Source organism: Poecile atricapillus, chromosome 2 (assembly GCF_030490865.1).
Source record: "Poecile atricapillus isolate bPoeAtr1 chromosome 2, bPoeAtr1.hap1, whole genome shotgun sequence".
In the NCBI taxonomy this organism is placed as follows: domain Eukaryota; kingdom Metazoa; phylum Chordata; class Aves; order Passeriformes; family Paridae; genus Poecile; species Poecile atricapillus.
Genome location: NC_081250.1, coordinates 106183255 through 106203953, shown reverse-complemented (window position 1 = coordinate 106203953; position 20699 = coordinate 106183255). Strand labels below are relative to the sequence as shown.

At 40.7% G+C, this 20699-nt stretch overlaps 1 protein-coding gene across 2 annotated transcripts; it reads right to left on the bottom strand.

Moving 5' to 3' along the window:
- Positions 1-69: 69 nt before the first annotated feature.
- Positions 70-19829, bottom strand: THOC1 (THO complex subunit 1). Of its 2 annotated transcripts, none has more exons than XM_058832666.1 (21): positions 19735-19829; positions 18762-18835; positions 18598-18658; positions 17624-17690; positions 16460-16578; positions 15634-15682; positions 15030-15125; positions 14681-14763; positions 14133-14206; positions 13419-13527; positions 12187-12318; positions 11708-11808; positions 10381-10447; positions 10170-10220; positions 9450-9520; positions 8215-8310; positions 7893-7958; positions 5887-5970; positions 5517-5664; positions 3993-4071; positions 70-2055 (listed from the first exon to the last, which is right to left on the bottom strand). In XM_058832666.1, the coding sequence occupies exons 1-21, from the start codon at positions 19780-19782 to the stop codon at positions 1760-1762; spliced, it is 1971 nt and encodes a 656-aa protein (XP_058688649.1). In that variant the 5' UTR covers positions 19783-19829; the 3' UTR covers positions 70-1759. The 2 variants fall into 2 exon arrangements, with proteins under 2 accessions (XP_058688649.1, XP_058688648.1); XM_058832665.1 differs by lacking the exon at positions 19735-19829 and adding an exon at positions 19517-19637.
- Positions 19830-20699: the final 870 nt, after the last annotated feature.

The window sequence follows — 20699 nt, the reverse complement described above, 5'->3', positions numbered from 1 at the left end:
TGGCTTTGCTTACAGGACCTTCTGCATAACTAAATGTGTGTGACTGCAGTAAAGCCTTTCAGCGCTGGCTACAGCCCAAAAAGCACTATCAAGGTCATCAACCCCCTCAGCTCTTGATGTGCAGGTTCCCAGTGTTGATGTGTCCCAGTGCCTTCTGGAAGAGCTGTCCATACTCCTATGAAATACTTTCACTTTTGTTGGCAGGGTAGTGAGTTTGCCTGTGCCTCACTTGATGAGAAAAGGTCCTTTTACCCTTTCCTGGGGACACTGGCATCAGCTGTGGCCATCACACACGCAGCTCCTCTGCCTTGCAATTGATACTCCAGTGCCACCTTCCCTGCACAGCTTCACCTGGGAGCACACCAAACACCTGGGCCTGTAGCGTATGTGGCATGATGCTGAAAGGCAAATTCTGGCCATGAAGGAAGCCCTCCCCAACAGCACTGGCTCTGTTCTGCTGGCCCCACAGAAACATGGGTTAAATTCTCCAGGGTTAAATTCTTATTCTGCATCCTGTTCCAGTGGAAGGAGGTGCCTGTGTTTGGTTGCTGCTTTATGGAACTGCATCCTCCCACTGCCATCCTCGGCTTTCCCAGCACTGAAGTTGTCAGGCACACCTGCACACCTCTACTCACAATATGCTCAAGTCCCTTAATCAGGTGAAACTGTTGGAAGTTCATACCTTCTACCAACCCCTACTGTAGCAGGAGCTAAAACCTGCACTGTTATTTCCAATAATTTTCCTGTATCTCTGCCCCACCAACCTTCACTGAGACACCCTACTCAAATTCCCAATCACATTTAAGTCCTGTGGGGCAGCAGGCACAAAACTCACCAATGGCTCTGCAGGCAGGAATGCTCAGGTGGTAGCTAACCATGCTGGAAATTCACAGCTGAGTGAATAGCTGAAGAAGTACAGAGTTCAGTGGAAGTTACTTTCCAAACACTGACCTATCAGAGCAATCTTGCTGAATGACAGAAACACTACACAAACCTGCCAGAGAACAAGTTGTAGCCAGCTGCCACTTAACACCACAAAAACCTCTCACATTTTGAGGGAAAAGAGCTTGTATCCATCTTACAGACAATCATGGCCTTAAAATAAAACCTTCAGAGTAACCTGTGACAAAAAAAATTCTTTGTTTACCATTACTCAGGGGTGTTCCTACATAGCCAAAGAATGAGAAGATAAAAATAATCACTAATTAAAACATGATCATTGACTGAACCAGTGCTTCAATGGGAGAGCGGTACAGCACTTCTTCCCTGGAAGTCAGTGCTGTGCCTTGGAGTGCCATCACAACCCTCTCATTTTACCCCTACCAGGCAGGATTTGACAGTGCTCAGCTCCCATCACCCCACAGGGTGACTCCAAAGTCCTTCACACACAGTCCCTCCCTGCTGTGAGGAACAAGCTTGTCAATTCTCTGTCCAGCGGAACTTACCTGAGTTCTGCTGGTGCCAAACCGTTCCACAGCCTCCCCCAAAAGCTGCCAGAGCTCTTCATCCTCCCCTTTATGTTCTACCACCAAAGGTGAAGCTTCCTAGTTCCAGGCCAGGGCAACTAATCCTTTCCTCAGACAATGTGGACAATCCAACAGTATTATTAAAAACCTTTTTATCATTTACTGAACATAAAATACCTATCAAAAATCTGTTACCTAGCGACAAAAGTAACAATTATCAATGGCAAGCACCAGAAGAGTCACAATTACCAACACCCCCAGCCCCAAGTCAGTCAGTTGGCATCTGAGGCGAGTTAGCTGCTGCCTTCGGTGTCGTTGGTGAGACTTTCGGCCAGGTCCCCGAGCCCGGCTTTGGTCAGCGCTGTGATCAGGTTCTCAGGGGTGGCATGAGCGCCCTCCTGATCCTGCCAGGCCACCAGCAGCTGCTTCGCTCTCATCTTCACATCCTCGCTGTCCAGCTCGATCTGCCGGATATCAGATTCCTTCATCTCCAAGTAGGGGGCCAAGGCCTTCCACTGCTCCCCCAGCCTGTGCGCGAAGGACTCGATCTGCTCACCCGTCATGGCTTTGTCCCGCTGCACCTCTGGACCTGGGGAAAACAGAAGGAATCAGTGAGACACAGGGAACACTTCCAGACACCGCAAATGAATTGCCCCTGATCGGCCCCATTTTAAATCCTCTGTTTATTAAATGACCTTTCTTGTAGCTTTTCAAACCTACTTGAGCTCTGAGAGCAGATTTTTACAGGTGTTCACTGGATTTCAAGAGCAACGCCCCTTAATGCCCATAAGGAAAATCTCACTTTTTTTAATCTCCTATTATACTGAGAGAGAAGTGTTAAAGTCTTAACTACATCAGAAATGCCTCTTCCAAATGAAAACAAGGATTTTGACAGGCAGACTACAGTTTTCAACACAAATCAATTATAACATTAAAATACAGTGATCTTTAACATTTAACTATGTTTTGCAATTTTTTTAGTCACCTTAATCAAAGTCAACCCAGGTAAAAACAACCAAACAAACCAACCCAGTTTCATTCCCTTTTTTCTCATGTTCCTATTAGTAACAAGGCTGTGACAGTAAATTTCATGTGTAGTCAGTACTTCAAGGAATTTTCTGTCATTCTGGCATTGACATAAAAAACATAGAACACTAGGCTCTGCTGAGAAGCAAAGTGCTGTAGCGATTACAGATGGATTTCCACATTCATAGCTTATCGTGGTCTGTGGCTTACCATCCATGTTTATTTCACAATTTTAAAGAAAGAAAAACCAAAGACTGAATTATGTAGAAAAATTAATAATACTCCTAATTTTAAATAAAATATAGATACTTTATTAAAAATTAATCTCTTATTCAAAATTAGTCTCTTCTCATGCCACCTGAAGAGACAGTTGGCATGGAGTAAAAGTTTCAAGTCTCTCCAGAGACACTCATTTATCTGAACTAAAGTCACATTGAGGGGAAAGAACAAAAGGTGCAGAACAACAAAACAATAAAAGTCGTCAGATCACTTCCCTTGCCCAAGCACAGCAGACCACAGCTCTGCCATTGCTGCTTTAAGACAAGATTTAAAGATGTAAATCCCACAGAGTGACACCCACAAAGGCTGTGTGAATTAGTATCAAGCTAAAGAGGAAAGAGCTTCTCTACTATTGGAAAGGAGACTATGAGGAAGGTCAAGTGCTGGATGGAAAAGGGCAGCATGAGAGATTCACCCACAGGTGGCTTTCCACTGACAGAAAGAAGCTTGCAACAAAGCTGCCAGAGGTACCCAGTGTTTGGCTTCCATGCCCTGCATATCCCATCCGTCCATGCTGGATCCAGGAGCTGGTTACACAGGGTTACACCACATGAGGGAGAATGTGCTGTGAGATGAAGGCATGAATGAGGATGGAAGAGGGCAGATTCACAGACAAAGGAGATGGGGAAGGACACCTAGGAGCAGGACATGACAGGATTAAAGGCAAGAGGCAAACAGGAGTGGATTGTGGAGAAAAATGAGTGAGATGATGTTTGCCAGGAAGGCTGCTCTTCTCCCAGAGAACCTTTTGCCTTTAAGTTATTTTAAATGAAGAGGAAATAAAGACCTCAGAGTTGGAATACATCAATTTTTGAAAGTCCCACAACTACCATGCCAGGAGGGGCTAGGGGAAAGTGCTTACCCCAGTGATTAAAGGGCAGAGAGAAAGTGGGTCAGGAGCACTCACACAGATTTCTACACAGCTGACATTTCAGCCATGAACATCCAGTGACACTGGCAACATACACCACTATAGCAGAAAAGGTGAAAGAGGATCCTAATGGAAGTGCTAATCCAACAGGTTGGAGCTTTCAGCACTGCAGGCCAGGACACTGGAAGGCTGCTCCTGGTGCCCCATGTCCCGAAAAGGCTGCGCTTTTTGGTGCAAATGCACTGGGGTAAGCAGGACTGATGTCCCTCAGTGGAAACTATGTTAAAACACAGATTCTACAACACACATGAAGAGAAAAACTGGAAAGACTAAGAATATGCAAATCTTACTTTCATTGTTTTCCTTTAATAAAGCATCATTATCTTCCTCATCTTCATCTTCACCTGTTTTTATTTCTTCAGACGGAGGCTACAATGGAAGAACTAAACATCACTGGATGCATTTTGTGCTGTGTTGTCTCTGGAATGTGTGTTACCATGGAAAGTCTGAGATGGTCCCATATGAGAATTAAAAAACCCCCAGAGTCTTCTAAACACCAGTAAGTTCTCATAGAGCATATTACTAACCAAAAAACCTCATAAAAGCATCCACTGATTTCACAGGACTCTTCCTTTTCACAGTAACAACAACTAAACATTCCACAGTGAATCACCTGCTTAAAAAAAAACCCAGCCAGCCAAATTTAAGATCACTACCGATTAAATTTTTTTAAAAAAATCATTATTATTGTTATTCACTAATTTTATTCCACATTTGTGAATTCCCCAAAGTTTATGTACTTTCAGACTTCTGGAAGGTGGCAAACAAATATACAACGAGCAAACTTTTCACTCCCTCATTTAGCTACTGATCAGCCAAAAGGTTTCATCTTTTTCTACATTTAAGCCATGGGCCTTAGGTACATAGTTGTTTTTTGCCATAGCATTTGGCACATGACAGTAGTACCATCAGGAATATTGCATACAGCCATACCGTAATACATTCAACAAATTAAAATCCCCTTATTTTTTCTGAACTTGCTATTAGCACAGTTAACTCTGATGGCTGGACAAACAAAACAACCATATATTAAAATCCAACCTTTAGACCTCACATTACACAGAAGGAAGGTCTCAGGAGAGAAGCAGGGGCTTGTATCTGCAAGATGTTGCTGGGTTGTGTGCTAATTCAGAGTTGTAGGAAGTGTCCCTTCCCCACTGGCAGCCTCTCTTATCACTGTGTATAAAGCCATCTGAAAGGCCCCTCCCTGGACTCAAATTTGTACTGTTGACCAAGCAAAGGGTTAATGCCTTAATTTTACAGCTCCACAAGGTTTATTCTTGTTCTGCATATTTTAGAAGTCAGGGAGCTGATAGAAGAGCTCTGGCAAACCTTGCTGTAAAGCTCTGGTAACACTTAGCACAGCACCTTCAGCTGCACACGCTGCCTCTTCTGCCATCCCACTATATTCAAGAGCCATGATTCTGGCTTATACCTTCCATAAAATTGGTCTGCACTGCAACGTGGAACCCAAGCAGCTGGGTTAATATATGTATATGTGTATATCTTCACACACACATACATATAAATATATATACACTTATGCCTACCAATTGGATTGCCACAGCTGTTTTTTTTCACAGAGCATGAGGCAGGGCTCAACAGATACCAGGTTAATCAATGTTATTCTCTTTATTGTTAATGGGATCTTCAGAGATTAGACTGATTTTATTTGTAATTTTTACTTTAGTGTACAAACCTTTTTCCTGGCTTTTTTTTCCCCGCCCCCCCCCCTCTGTCCCAAATGGGCTGCAGAGGGACACGCAGGAAGTGAATAAATTTATAATTTGTTATTATAGGATAATATTACTTACAGGCAGCTCCTTGGCTAATTTGATTACCATGTTTTCTAGATACTCAGGTAAACTCTTGAATTGTTGGTTTGTTGGCTGGAAGAAGTGGGGACTTCTGCGTGCCAGAAGCCTCAGTGCTCTCCAGCCATAGTTAGAATTGTTCACCGCCCTACAATAAAACACAAGATTGATTAGGAAAGTCTGGCATCTATAAAGCACAGAGAAAGATTTGAGACATTTAGTAATATAATTCTGTCCAAATTTAAAAAGTTTTTGTACATTTCTGGAGTTCTGCACAGATGCTAGTAATGCTGAGAACTGTCTGTTTTCTTTAACAATCCAAACACGAAAGACATTAAAATCAAGTGAAACACAGCAGAGATGGACATACTTATACTTATTTTCAACCATGTTTTCAGGGTCTGCTTGTTCTATAGCTTCTTCAAAAAATTCCTCCAGTGTTGGCATATACTCCCTAAAAAAAAATCAAATAAGGAGCTTAATATGCTTCACAAACTTCTCTAAAATAGTCTTTGTTCCTTCAGACACATCTCAAGCTCATCCACTGAAGAGAAAAAACAAACCCCAAACCAACCCACTTAAATTTAAGCATTTTAAATAAGAAACTGTTTGATACATGTTGCTATAAAATTATTTACTGCATAACCACTAGAGTGTGCCAGCAGTTGCTAGCACTGCCTACTATATACATTTAAACCTCTTTCCACCAAAGAAGTGACATCAACATCTGTCAAGAGCATTTGCACCGCTCACAGGAGCTCAGGGGTCTAAAATGGTTGCTAGTTTTGTGCCATTTGACAGCATCAGTAAAACATGGCTGTCCCTAAAAACCCCCACCTCAGTTCCATCTGTTCTCAGAACCACTTGTGGTTGGTTCTGACGAGTACTCAAAGCAGCACAAAAGGAACCCTGACCTAAAAACAGAACAGAAATAAAATTTCACACCATCGGGACAGTTTGCTGCTGAGAAGACTCTAACCAAGAAACACAGATTGTGTAAGAGCTGTAGGTTACTGAGAGCCAAGACTCTCAGTTGTGCAAAGTTTGTAATGATCTGTATTTCTCCTACCTAATGCTGACAGAGACACACCTGCTTCTGCAAGGGAGTCTAGTAAAGGGCTGGAGCCAGGGTGAAGCACACTGGTCTATAAATTTGCTTCAATTTTGTTTTAAAAAAGAAATTTTGCCCAGGGCAAAATGGTGCCCCATGCATCATCACTGACTACTGGAACCAAAGCCAGCACCTTGAAAACCCATCTGAGTCCTGCCATATTATCCCCGGAACAACTATCTAAAAAGGAGACAGCTAAGGAAGTATTACCCTATTTGAATAGAGATGTGAAGAATCAAAGCAAAAAGCTACACTCACTTGACCACGTATAAAGCCCATAGTAAAACTTGGAACTGAATCTGGATGCCGCCGGATCGATTTCCTGTTTAGCATGACATGCATTTTATTTGTTTATCTCCATTTAAGGGCTTTATTTATTTTTATTCAAAGACATTGCAGCACAATACAATGACACAGAGGGAACCAAAAGCTTTGGTCCCAAACACAACTCCACCTTCATTGCTTGGCCTAATAAAGGCAAGTATCCTGTCAAAGGCCTTCCTGCACATCCCAGCCTCACAAGAAAGGAGGGCACTTTCTCTGCAAAGCTCTAAACCTCTAGAAAAGCAATTCCTCCTCTCAGGATAGCTGCACAATTAGCACCTGTACCCAGGCAAACAGACTTTACTACAGCCACTACTAGCACAGTTCTCTTTGGGAACTGTCCCATCCCTTGTCCAAATTTTCTTACTCTGTATCATGTCTGCACAGTAAAAGATTTTGGTATCTGTAACAAAGAATGTTGCATAGCAGAGTACATTTTAAGTATTTCCCACAATTGTGCAAGCATAAGGGACAACCAATAATTGCATTTTTCTGTATCTGCCCCATGAGTAGACCTTGTATGTGCTGGAACAATGCCTGTTTCCTCTTATCTAGCACTATTTAAAGCACAGGCCTGCTTAAATAATATAGCCAAGTAGCATGCTAACTTCATCAGATCCAGACTTGGCAATCTTCCTTCATTATATAAGGCAATTAATTATACAATCAAGCTCTACAAAAGGGGAGTTTCCATCTGGTTTTCAGCTTAGATTTTACTTTACTAAGCAATGAAAATTACTGACAGCATAAACACTCGAAGAAGTGAGGAGAACTGTAAGATTTAAAGGCAAAGACTCATACAACCACCTTCTCTCAAGAAGGTGTGAAATGCATCCCCCCTAAGATAATTTTGTACATCTTCCCTATGCCAATTTCGTAACTCTCTAATTTGAGTGCTAATTAGTTAGCTTTAGACAATGACACACTCATTTTTTACCTACCTACTCTCAGATTTACAGGCTTCCATGTTATCAGGACATAAATTCCAAAGGCGGGTCAGTTCCTCACTGAAAACAAAAGCATAAACACACATTGTTTATGGTCATCATTCTACCATTCCACACTTATAGACTGTTTTAAAGGGATCTCTAAAAGATACTTATAAGGAAAGAAAACCTGCTGCAAGTTTTAAAAGAATGATATAACCTTTGGATGTTCTTCGGCAGTTCCAAAGTAAGGAAAAAACCCCAAACACAGAACCCCCCTACCCAACTAACCAATTCAAACCCAGAAATTCTGTAAAGGAAAGAGAACCCAACATACTTCCCCATAAGGATTTTTTTGTTTGATCCTTTTCCTAAGAAGTCCTCTGGAGCTGGCCTCTTCCTCATAGGCCTCATTGGCTTAGAATCAGGAGGTCTAAAGAAAAAAAAAATGTTCTTTAGTATCAAACCAGTAATATCTCAAGAACAAAAAAAGCTATTTCACCTTTCACCTTGAGATGGTGCCAAGTTACATCATACTGAAAGGACTGAAGGACAGTGAATCTAATAGTTGAAGGAGGCAGTGGGGAAGAGGAGAGAGAATGCGGCAAAGTAGAGATACAGAAAGGATTCTGCCAGACACCAAAAATAGTTCGCTCAAAAATGTAAAGGTCTACCAGAGTCCAAATAAAGAGAAGGAAGCGAATCACATTTGTGACAGCAGCACATGATCTACCCTGCCGCTGGGATCATCTGCTCTATGATTGCAAGGTCTCTTTCCCCAGCTGCAGCTGATTTCATGGGATCAAAGAATGGAGATCCCAGAGCACTGAGGTTAGGGCAAGACCTACCCAAGCTGAAACTCTGGATGAGATCTAAAGGAGACAGAATATTTATAAAAGTCAAGTTTCATAATTTTACTTCCCCACAATCCCCCTGCAACAGTAATTTCTCTCTTCTAACAGCCCCCCTCCCCTTTTTTTGCAAACAGCTGAAGTCATGAAGAGGTGGCTGCACCTCATCTCCCCACTAAAAGAAAATCTCCAAAGAGATAATGACCCAGATGCTCCTTACCACAAAAAGGCCACAGTCTGTGTGTACAATGAAGAAGGATACACGACAAACGTTTGGTCATCCCCTCAAGATAGTCAAGTAGACACACGGAGTCAAAGTTCAAGTTTTGCCACTAGTTAGTAACTAATAACACAGGAAACTTTCAGTGGTGAAAGCACTAACCACTTCAACCTAGGGTCTGCTGAAAGCAGGAGGGGACAAAACCCGCTTCAGCCTCCTGGACCACTGGATCCTCAGTACCACGAAATGTTGCCCTGAGACAATGTGGAATGCTCTTCTGAGAGCCCACACACCCATAACCGCTTCTTCCCTGACACACTGCAATCCTTATGATTTTTGGCAGAAATCTAGGAGCCTTCTGCACTCACTGAAGGAACAGGCTACTGTACAGATCTCCCAATTGTGTGATTGGTTAATGGTCATATGCACCATGGGTACCACATTCTGAAGTGTAACCACCAGTTCAAACAAGCAGCAGAAAGCTTCTGAGTTGTAAATTACCTTTCTTTCACAAAGCTCGGGCAGCCCTCATTTTTCCACGAGTTCCAGTTTTCTTCAGTATTTAATATATGCTGTATAAACACAGAAAGTATTACAGGTTATTAGGGTCACAAGCACTTTCAGAGCTGACCCCTAAGTTTTAAACTGAGCTATTAAAATTAAGGGGAAAACTTTGTTCTAGGTTATGTGTTTCAGTCACTGTCTTGAAGATTATCAGTATAATCTCAGACAACTGGTTTAATTTACTCAAAAATAGTGCAACTCCTCTCTTCAAAAATTGTAGAAAAGGCCTTATTTCTCCTGATCTAGACAAGAAAATAGATGCAGTCAAAGTAAAGGAAAAAAGGAAAGAAAAAAGACAACTTCTTTGGTTTTAATTAATTTCACTTGCATTTTATTTCCATGTCTTTGGGCACTGGACTCCTATCTGCAAAACTTTTTAAATATTTTTTGCTTTCCAATAGCCCATCGTCCTGCACATACACATGCACACACAAGCTTATTTCCATTTCTCCCCAGGAAAAGGAAGGAAGAAAAGAGTATTAATGAAAACATGGGATAAAATATGACTACAAAACAAAAAGACATTATAAGACCTTTTTATACTGGGATGAGGTAAAAGTTTTCTCAGACATTTTGTGTTCCAAAAGCTACTTCAAGCCAAAACTGTTTTTTTACATGCTGTATAGACTTTGTTGAGGCAGGCATCAAAATACTCACCTCTACCATTTTTGAGAATCTTTCCCCATCTGGAGGATTTTCTGAAAGAAGCTATGAATGGGAGAAAAGAAGATGAATGTTCCACATTATATCTGTAGAAGAATATGTAGGAAAAAAACTCCAGAGAAAATGGTGGTTACTGCTTCAAAGGTGGTTAATGAAATATTACATGCTTAATATTCTTCCATGTAATATGAAAATAGATACCAACCTGGTAGACTGCTTTTGTAGTATCTTCAATCCAAAGAGACTGTTCATCTGTTAGAACATAGTTTGAACTGGAATTGAAAAACAAAACAACACATCAGAAAGTGTGCTGAGGACAAATAATTCACACTACATACCTTCTGAGTTAGAGGGAATCTGAGGAAAGTGCTTTGAATGTGATCTGCTCTGGTCCCAGGGACTGACCATTTTTTACTTTGTAGAATTAATTAGATGTGCTTGGGGACTACACTTTCAAGGTGTAGACTGACCCAGCAGGAAGCCCATTTGAGTGATTCAAGATCACACCTTGATGTTGGATCCAAAACACAGCAAAAGGGCACAATGAAAGATTTACCTCAAAAACACTAATCAAGTGTTATACACCATTTTTATCTCATGCCATCCTTCACACCAGTAAGTGACTGTTTATAATGAACATTTTAACGCACTGACATTGAAATGACTGTCACCTCAAAAGGACTGAACTGCAATTCAGAAGACCTGAATTCCATTCCTTCTCAGCCAATAGACTGCCTTGATAAATAATCTGTAGAATTAGGATAATGATCCTAACCTCATTTACAAAGTTCTTTGAGAGCTGTTTACAAGAAGCAATATATAGCAGGTGGGAGACAGCTGCCTTGTTAAGGACGTTAATTATTATGTGCACACATGGCCCAGGGCACAGGAAACGAACAGAGAGAAAGGATTTTCTTCAGACTAACGTTAGAGACTAGGAACAGATGGGGTTTGGTTTAATTTATAAGAGCAACAATCACCATTGTTATTTCTTGCTATTTTGGACAGAGTTCTGCAGTATACTAAGGAAAAACAAATCAGCAACCAGTGCCACACTGCAGAGTCAGTACAGATAAAAAATGATGCCACACACAAGTACCTTGCACTGGTCTAACAACTTGGTGCTGCCAAGGACAGTCCCTTTCCCTCTCATGGTTGGAAAGTCACTGTAAACAAGTTTTAATGGCCTCTACTTCTCTGAGACCCCACGACTCACCAACCTGGCAGAAAACATACTCTGCAAAGATGAGCAGATTGGGTTTTTCCCTGTGTAGTAAATGGCACAAGTTTGACTAAGTCCAATGAACGCTAGAGCAAGGGAGGGCAAAGAATCAGGCAGAGGAACAGAGAAATGAATGAGACCTCTGCTTTCCTGCTGTAAAATAATTTCAGCCACACTCTGTATTTACCAATCCAAAGGCTCCAAGTTCCACAACACCTCAGACTAAGTAGGTAAACTATTTTAAAATATTTTGGTTTATCTCCAAGTTCCTAATTCCCCATCCACAAAACACAAAATATTTTCATATTACCTTTTAAATTTGACTTGTCCCTTTAGATACTGAAATAGTATTAGGTACTGCAACAAGATGTGACGGCGGAAGTTACTGTCACTCAGCTGTAAATCCATCAGCTAAACAACAACAAAAAAGCAACAGATCTTTAAATATTTACTCTCTTTTAACTTATTTTTCTAAAGGCAACATTAGAAATGAAATCCAATAAACAAATGGCAGCTTTATTGAGGACTTATTCCAGAAATAGAAGCCTCCCAAGTCATCAATTAACAGAGGCAACCCACAAAGAATAAAACAGAAAAAGGAATAGAATAAATCTATCTAAATAAAGTGGCCAAACAGTGCAATGGGATACCCAGAGAAACTACGGACTTTCGACTGGACACAGTGCTGATCAACTGTTCAAGCTGAGAGCTTTGAACAGAGCAGCTGAACCAAACATAGGTTCCTTCCAACCTCAATTAGCCTGGGATTCTGGAAGGGAAACTACATACCTTTTCACTAGTTAGGAACTTTGCAAAATATACATGTTCTCCTCCTGTTTTTAGTTCTTCCAACTTTTTTCGGGAAGCCTGAGTGTCGTCCAATTTGTAACTTTTGAAAACAGCCAAAACTTCTTCTGAGTACTATAAAACAGAGTTATTTACCACATGAAAATAATACTGAACCTTTGTAGCTAGAGAACTACACCAGACTTAAAGACAAGAAAGGAAAATAATTCGTAAACTTGTATCAGCACATTGAAACAACACACCTGTTACTGATGCGTAGGACCTCTGTGAACCCCAAAAATGAAGTGAAAGCGTTATCATATCAGAACATTTAATCATACAGAATATTTAAAGCATGCTAAGAAAAACAACATTTTGGGTTGTGAACAGTGCTTTGTTGTTTAGACATCATGAAGATAAAAGGTTCACATGATGACGGTGCTACATTAAAAAATTTCATCTGAAAGACTTAAGTCTGGCCTTGATCAGTCTCTGAACTGCATCTGTGGTGGTTTTCTGGTGCTTTTTTTTTTTTTTTTAACCCATTAGTAGATGCTATTAATTAGATACATATTAGGATGTCTGAACAGATGTCACCTTCTATTATCAGAACACAGAGAATAAATATTAAAAAAAACTAAACTCCTTTGAATTAAACAAATACTGAGTGACTAATTATGAAGAAACAGTGCCTTAGCAATAAATCCTAATCAATATTCATACTAAGCAAAACTGAAACAGCTGGCTGAAGGGAACATTCAAGTCATTGCTTCTACAAAGATCTGCTTCATCAGAAACCAGTAATTTTTAGGGTCCCACTGGCATCTATATGACTACTCAAAAATACCAGCTAGGTATAGAGCTGTTATAGGTATAGGTAGATAGAGCTATAGGTAGATAGAGCTATTTATCTTCTTGGGGTAAAAAAACCCACCCAAACCCACAAGTTTTTCTTTTTGCAGCTGATAAACCACAAAAAAGGTACTTCTGGCACTGTTGCAACATATGAAGTATTTCTGATATTGACATACATTAGGGAGTTTACTGTACACTTTAACAAAACATATCATTTACTGAAAAAGGCTCACTTTAGAGAACAGCAAAATGCATTTCCTCATGCACATTTTCCAGCGGCCTGAGCCTTTGAACTGTTCCATGCTTATGCAGTCACTGACACTTGTGTAAACAATGACCTTTACTCAGGCTGAATGGTTGAAAGCATGAACTCAGATTACCTTAAGAAATGTTTTCCATGACACCTTCTCATAGCACTGCACAGGATTTCTAAAATAATCTTGAAGCGACCAGAATTTTCTATACAGGTTATAATCTATTGGAATGGAACTGTGGAAAAAATAATGAAAAAAATCATACTGAAATGCAACATATTATATTCAAGTTCACACAGGAATGTACAGCCCCAGAAAATATCATTCATTTTGGAAGTAAATTACTGAGTCAGTAGTGAATCACCACAGAGAAATGTGTAACTCAGAATTTCTCCTTGTAAGAGTTTTCCCTTCAGTCTATTACTACTTTCTTGCCATAAAAGCAAAAATAGTACACAAAAGGGATCTTAGGATTTGTTCACTATCTGTGGCATGAAGGGGAACACAGCTTTTTCTCCTTAAGTATATACTCAAAATCCCTGGATACATCTTATCACAACAAGTTTTGTGAAGGGAATTTTGAAAATTGTCTAAAAGAGAGTGGTTCTCAGTCAGGGTATATAACTTTTTCAAATCTGTACATTTCTGTCTTACAGGCAACTTAAATAATTAAGACATTGCCAGGAGTCTTCACGGATTAGATATATATCTAATCTTCAGAGGGCAGGAGATGGGAAGAATTTGAACAATAACAAAAAATATTAAAGATATTTCCCAAACAGCTTTTTTCCTTCACTTCATAAAGCTTTTGCTTCAGCTTTAAAATTTTTTTCAGCTTACCAACTTGTTGGTGCTTCATCATCTCCCATTTCACCTTCTTCCACGTCCATTCCTTCTTCCCTCTCCTCAGTGTGCTAAACAGGAAAAAATTATTTAAGATTTATACAGATGCCACTACAGTTTGTACAGAGTTCTCACACTGCTGTTTACTGTAAACATTCAATTACATATTAGATCAGAAAGCTTAAGCTGGTAACTCAAAAGATCTCTTTAGTATTATTACTGCAATATGTGCAACAAATTCCTGTCTTAATCCAATAGTAGCCTCACTTCTGAAAAAAGCTGAAGAGACAGCTCTGTCCTCTGCATATTGTGGGAAAACTTTGCAGAGTAAGTGACAGTGCTCATTCCTCACAATCCTTTACCCTTCCTTTACCCCCTCACAGTGCACAATTTAATGTTCCAGGTAACATGGCAATTCCCAAAACAACAGCTTGGTCTGGCAGAAGGACAACCAAATGACGAACCTACAGTCCCAAACACTTTATGTGCAAACAATCCTATATGTTTACTCCAGAATCAGTGAAAAATGGCATAGGAATTTTCACCTTCTGTCCCAAAGTGCTCTCATGTTCATTGGTATTGAAAACAGTGACATTTTCCAGGTTAAACTGACTCTGTAGGTTAAGCCCTGTGAAAAACAAAGAGTAAGTCTTAAAAGCTGTGAAGTTCCCAAGTCCATTTATGAAATGCTGATACTCAATTCTTAGAGCATTCAACACTTACATTTGAAATCAAAGCAAATAAAAGTCACAACATCAAGAACAGACACAAGAACTAGGATACAAGTGCAAAGTGATTTGGTCCTCCTGGATTTGGTCTGCAACCATCATAAATTTAAAAGGTTCAGCTTATTTAGTCTCGATGTTAAGTGTGATGAAATGCAAAAAATCTCACCTGACTTTTCTGAAAGTGGAAATAACCTAGCCAAGAACAGCTGAATTCTTCCACAAAAGACTGTGTTTTGTGACTTAGATAATCTTCTTAGGAGGTCTAAATATTGTAAAAAGTAAAGAATATTAGTATTTATTCCTCTTTTCATTTCTCATGTAACAGAATTCAAGACTTGCTGATTATGTGACCATCAGAGCTAATGAAATCATATGTAATGTAATGGTATGTTATTGTAAATTCAAATGCCAGTGACTCCCTCTGACCTTACACATTTCTTCCAAATGCATTCTACCAATTCTACTAACACCTTCAATACCAATAAAAAGTTTGAATATATCCTACTCAAATATAGCCTTGGATATAGCCCTTGTCATTGCTGAGGAATGATATTCTTCTATAAAGATCTTCACTGATGAGGAGTTCCCTGAGGTCTGAATGACTTTTACATTAATAATCTAGAATGTGTATCTGTTGAATGATGTGCCTTTTAATTTTATTACTTATTGAACACATCTGAATTAAAATAAAATTATTGAACTAACTTTCATTTGCTGAGATAGGAAGTTCTTTGATACTGCTCCCCCTTCCCTGAAAAACTACCACTCACCATTGCACATGCGAAGCAAGTAATTTTTCCCTGCAGAGTAAAATGTGTTCTGAAACAGAGTAAAGGTATTTAGAACATTAACAGATCACAAAACCTTCCTGAGCAGATTTAATCCAAGCACAAGATATGAGTAAGTATGAGACACTCCTACAGATAATTCTAAATTTGAGTCTTCCCTTACATAACAGGCAGGTTTCACAAAAAGGCAAGTGCCACACATTCCAAGAATGCGTAAAACACATTTACATCCAGCCTCCATAAAGAAAAACCACACGTGACAGTGAACTGTAAGAACACCATCCACTCTTTTATCTCAGAATGCACAAATTTTTACACTAATTTCCTCTATTACTCCATATATGACTGAGGGCAAATTTGGAAGGAAATTTTTTCACAAACCAGTAGGGGGAGGGGCTGCTTGAATCTGCTTTCTAGAGGGACCCCTTCAGAAGTTTCCTCCCAAATTTGCCCTAAACCAGGACAATGATTTATACAAATAAGCAAAGAGAGCACACAAAAGATTTATAGTGTTCAGAATACTGATGATCTGGAAGGAGAAATTGGTAGACACTTGAATTAACAATAAACACCAGTTTGTGAATATATCAGGGGCCATAATGTTATCTGAAACAAACCAGCCTGAATTACTATGGGAGGAGGTTCTAGTTAGAAAATCCAGGTTAGGAAAACACTGAGGTAGCAGCAATCTCTGGAGCTCCTGACACTTATGTGTCACTTACAAAGACACTTAAATTCTCTTCATCAAAGTGGTTATTGTAGACAAAAGCTTTGGCCAAACTATGGAACATTTTGCAAAAATACCTACCGATTTCCACGTTGCAACATTTTTCTCCACAAAAGTGAAAATTTTGTCACACTGATCCAAAGGGAGACAATCCAGAACATCCCCCAAAAGCACAAAAGGAGTTGATGCAGTGCAGATACCTATGAGGAACAGGGAATCTTTTATTCAACAATTTGAACCAAAATACAAAACAAAGAGATGCATAACACTTGAGGGACATTTTATTAAAACAAGTAGAAGAAAGAAGTTCTTCTGAGTTTCTACAAATCCTAACAGAAAACTTGGGCTAAAATGTGAACTTTCATTAAAGCTATTTGTACACATACTCAAACTAGATTTGCAAAAGCTCTGTACTAACATAAAACAAATATTAAAAAAAACACTGTTCTAATGAAGTCAAAGTCTGAAACATCTTTTTGCAGACTGCAAATGAACTCTTTCAGACTTCTGAATCCAGTTAGTCCCACTACACACACCCATGAAGCCTGAGAGCCTTTTCAAGCACCACTAAAACTTTGCTCCAAGTCCATCCACCCATAGTCTCTAGGCAGTGGCTGCATTCCTCATAGCACAGCTCTTATTCTACAGCTCATAAAACATACATGTAGTTGACCTATACTTACTAAAACCAACAAACAATTCTTGATGAATAATGTGAACAAATAAACAAAAGGAAGAGAGCAAAAGTGACTTCAGAAGAGATCAGCACAATGATTTCTGACACAATCTGTTACTGAAACAGATTTAAGCATCTAAAAACCAGTCCTATATTGACAGGAGATGACCACAGATATCCAGGAGATGTTATTTCTGCCTTGCTCAATTCATTTTACCTCTCTGCATCAGTGGTCTCATCTCTGAAATTATGATAGGAAATTTCTAACCATTTTAGAGTGCTGGACAAAGAAACTGCTAATCATACTGCAACCAAACCCATTCATCTTTCTTTATTAACAACAACAACAACAACAAAAAGTTTCCATCACAAATGTCACATATATAAACAAATTTAATTATATTATACTTAATTTTTCTTCTGAAACAAACCCAAGCTTACCAACCGCTATCATAAGAGACGTATATTACCAAAGGCAATTGCAGTAGATGACTTACAGAAATCGAGATTTTAAAATGCCACTAAATGGTCCCTAAAACTGCCAATATATTTGAAAGAGAGATGCTCACCTTCTGTGACTCCATTAATAGCAAGAGAAATAATTGCCAGGAGATTCTCACATGGAGCTTTGTTTATCTAAACAAAGAAAACATTGTTGAAATTGTCTAGTCTGACCATAATGTATCTAACAAAACTAAAATTCTTGTTTCCAAGTAGGCATATTTAAAACAAATACTGACATTCAACTTCCCAAAACAATCTATGAAATCTGATCCATCAGTTAACAGTTCCTGTTGAGTATGAAACCCTTCCTGACTGCTTCCAGGCACTAAAGATCCAAATGCACAGAGAATCATATACCTCTGAAAATTAGTACCCCACATTCAGACTTCATTCAGGTATTATTTGATCATACATTATTTGACTTCTTTCATCATTCTTTTCAGCTGACAAGCTTTGTTATATGTTAGTAACAAATCACAAAATAGTTTTGATTTGAGGAGGCCAAAAGATCTCACTGTTCAAACCCCCCTGCCAGGGGCAGAGACACCTTTCACTAGACCAGATTGATGAAAGCCCCATCCAACCTGACCTTGATCATTTCCAGGGATGGGGCATCCACAACATCTCAGTACAACTTTTTCCAGTGCCTCACCACATTCACAGTGAAGAATTTCTTTCTGACATCGACTCCAAACCTACCCTTTCCAGCCACTCTTAAAGTACACTTATTGAACAATGCGTATTTACAAATTAGAATTTTAAGATGTAGCAGACTTTCATAAGCATTACAAAGAACTAGAAAAGGCTCAGACAACAGCTCTTACCATAGTGTGATGTCTGCAAAATACAAGCTTCTACCAATCTCCTAGGATCATCTGTATTTAATATCAATTATCTCACCATGACATAGTTCCTGTTTTTAATAATGTTTAAGTGTAAAGTGTACACTAAAGTAAGTTTCTCTTACATTAATATACAGCCTACTAATAGAAATTTGAGGTTCAACAAGAGATAAGCTTCAGCAGTTTAAAGTACTTACTATTTCTTCTTCTACAACAACTCTAAAAGCCTGATCCAAGGTACACTTCTTTTCATTTTCACTGCAAATGCAAACATTACACCTTAGTTAGTAACAAGCCTCAGGCACAGGATTTAAAGTTATCTAAATAGGCATTTTTAAAAAATCAAGTGGCCTTTACTTACCTTCCAGGAACCTGGTTAAATGCATTCAACAACGGCTTGATGCTTTTGTTAATCAGAGCCTCTCTGGTGGATGTCTACCAAAATGCAAAGCACATAGGAATTTAGGCATGTGAGCTAGTAGAGCATCATACCTCAAACCTGGGCTTACAGTGCTCTGAAAACAGCATTTCTAAATGACACACAGAGGATTACTCTCTTGTAACCAACACTGGAGCTGTCATTGTGTCACGTACCACACTCACAACTTCAGCTGGTTAAGGTGGTTTGGGACATAGATCAGAGAATACTCTGAGTCGGAAGGGACCCACAAGGATCATCGAGTCCAACTCCTGGCCCTGCCAGCCCCAAGAATCACATGTGCCTGAGAGCCTCTCTGTCTTCACGGGAGTTAACAGCTCCTCCCAATTTTCTATCACCTACAAACTTGCAAGTCCTGAGTTTATGAAAATGCTGACAAGCACACAACTCCTGCTAAGAAGATCGTCTAAAAATAACTATTTTCTGTTACAAAATCGCTCTAATAGGTCGAGTGCTTGTGCCTCGAGCACTTTTGTGCAAATCCCATCTTCTTGTCTGACAGCCTGGCTCGCAGACGCCGGGATCCAGAGGCCTGGGTACGCACGCAGCCCCCAGTTCTGGGAAAGGAAAAGCATCCTTCAGCAGAGGCACAGCGGCAGCAAGCGTAATACGCCCTGTCGTTTTGCTGCGGGGGGCACGCCACCCTTTCACGGTCTTTTACATTAAATTTCGCTAACCTGAAGCCTGATTCTTCCCTCGGCCGAGCCCGCCCTCACTCCCACACCGCCACAGCTCAGCCGCGCTGAGCGCTCCATAAAGGAGCAGGCCCTGAGGCGCCGAGACACAGCCCGACCCCCGCAGCTTCCTGCCCGCCCGGCCCCCGTCCGAGCGGCCGGGATGGAGGGAAGGCAGGAGGGACGGAGGGAAGGTCAGGAGGGAGGCGGGGGAGGCTCACCGTGAAGCGGAGCCGCGCCTCGGGCAGGCTGAAGAGCGGCGGCGACATGTTCCCGGGCGGGCGGCGCTGCGGGCGCGCGCCGATGACGCCATGGCTCCCGCCCGCCCGGCGGGAAGAGGGAGGGGCGCGGGCGCCATCGGCTGTGGCGGCGGGACGGTCCCGGGATCTCCGAGTCGTGGAGAGGTTTGGGTTGGGAAACAGCTCCGGGATGGCCGAATCCAGCACTGCCGGGCCACCCCAGACCACGTCCTTAGCGGCCACATCCGCACGCTTTCTGAACGCTTCCAGAGACGGTGACTCCACCGCTTCCGTGGACAGCCTGTTGCAATGCTTGGCGGCTGTTTCAGTGAGGCGATTGTTCCTGATATCCGACCTAAAACTCCCCTGGCACAACTTGAGGGCATTTGGTCTGGTCCTGTCACTTGTTAACCTGGGAGAAGAGGCCGACCCCCAGCTGGCCACAGCCTCCTCCCAGGTGGTGTAGAGGGTGGTGAGGGCTTCCCTTGATGTCCAGGGGTTAGAAGGATAAATTACTTGTCGGTAGAATTGCCCTGTTGAAGTTTAGTATTTTACATGTTTCAATGATCTCGGACGCGTGGAGGCTAACAAAGCTTGGAGAGAAAGGATGTGCCATTGAGAGTGGACACAAAAGAATGCAGAATATACAGGCCACCAGTGGCAGAACTCCCGAAATAAGGATGGAATTGATAATGCCTACTCAGCAGCTGTACTGAAATAGGCTGGGGCTGGGTAAAAGGTAATTCTGACCTCCCAAAAGGGAAATTGCGACCAGTGACCCAGGAGAAGGCCTGACCATACAGAGTAATTAGCATGAGAAGCGAGGGAATTGTTTAACCAACAATACAAATACAAATGAATAAGAGAACTATGTAACTTGTAGCCAGTGAACATTAATGCTTTTTTTTGCTAAAGTGTATAAATAGTGAAACATCTTGGTAGTCAGC

Bases quoted from the DNA above. Each gene is read 5' to 3' on its own strand.
- THOC1 (XM_058832665.1), bottom strand. From the start codon at position 19,594: ATGGAGCGCTCAGCGCGGCTGAGCTGTGGCGGTGTGGGAGTGAGGGCG. The intron at 12,319-13,418 runs GTAATCTGAGTT...TCTGTTTTATAG, and splicing joins CATGGAAAACATTTCTTAAG to TACTCAGAAGAAGTTTTGGC. The intron at 7,959-8,214 runs GTATGTTGGGTT...TTTTGTTTTCAG, and splicing joins AAAAAAATCCTTATGGGGAA to TGAGGAACTGACCCGCCTTT.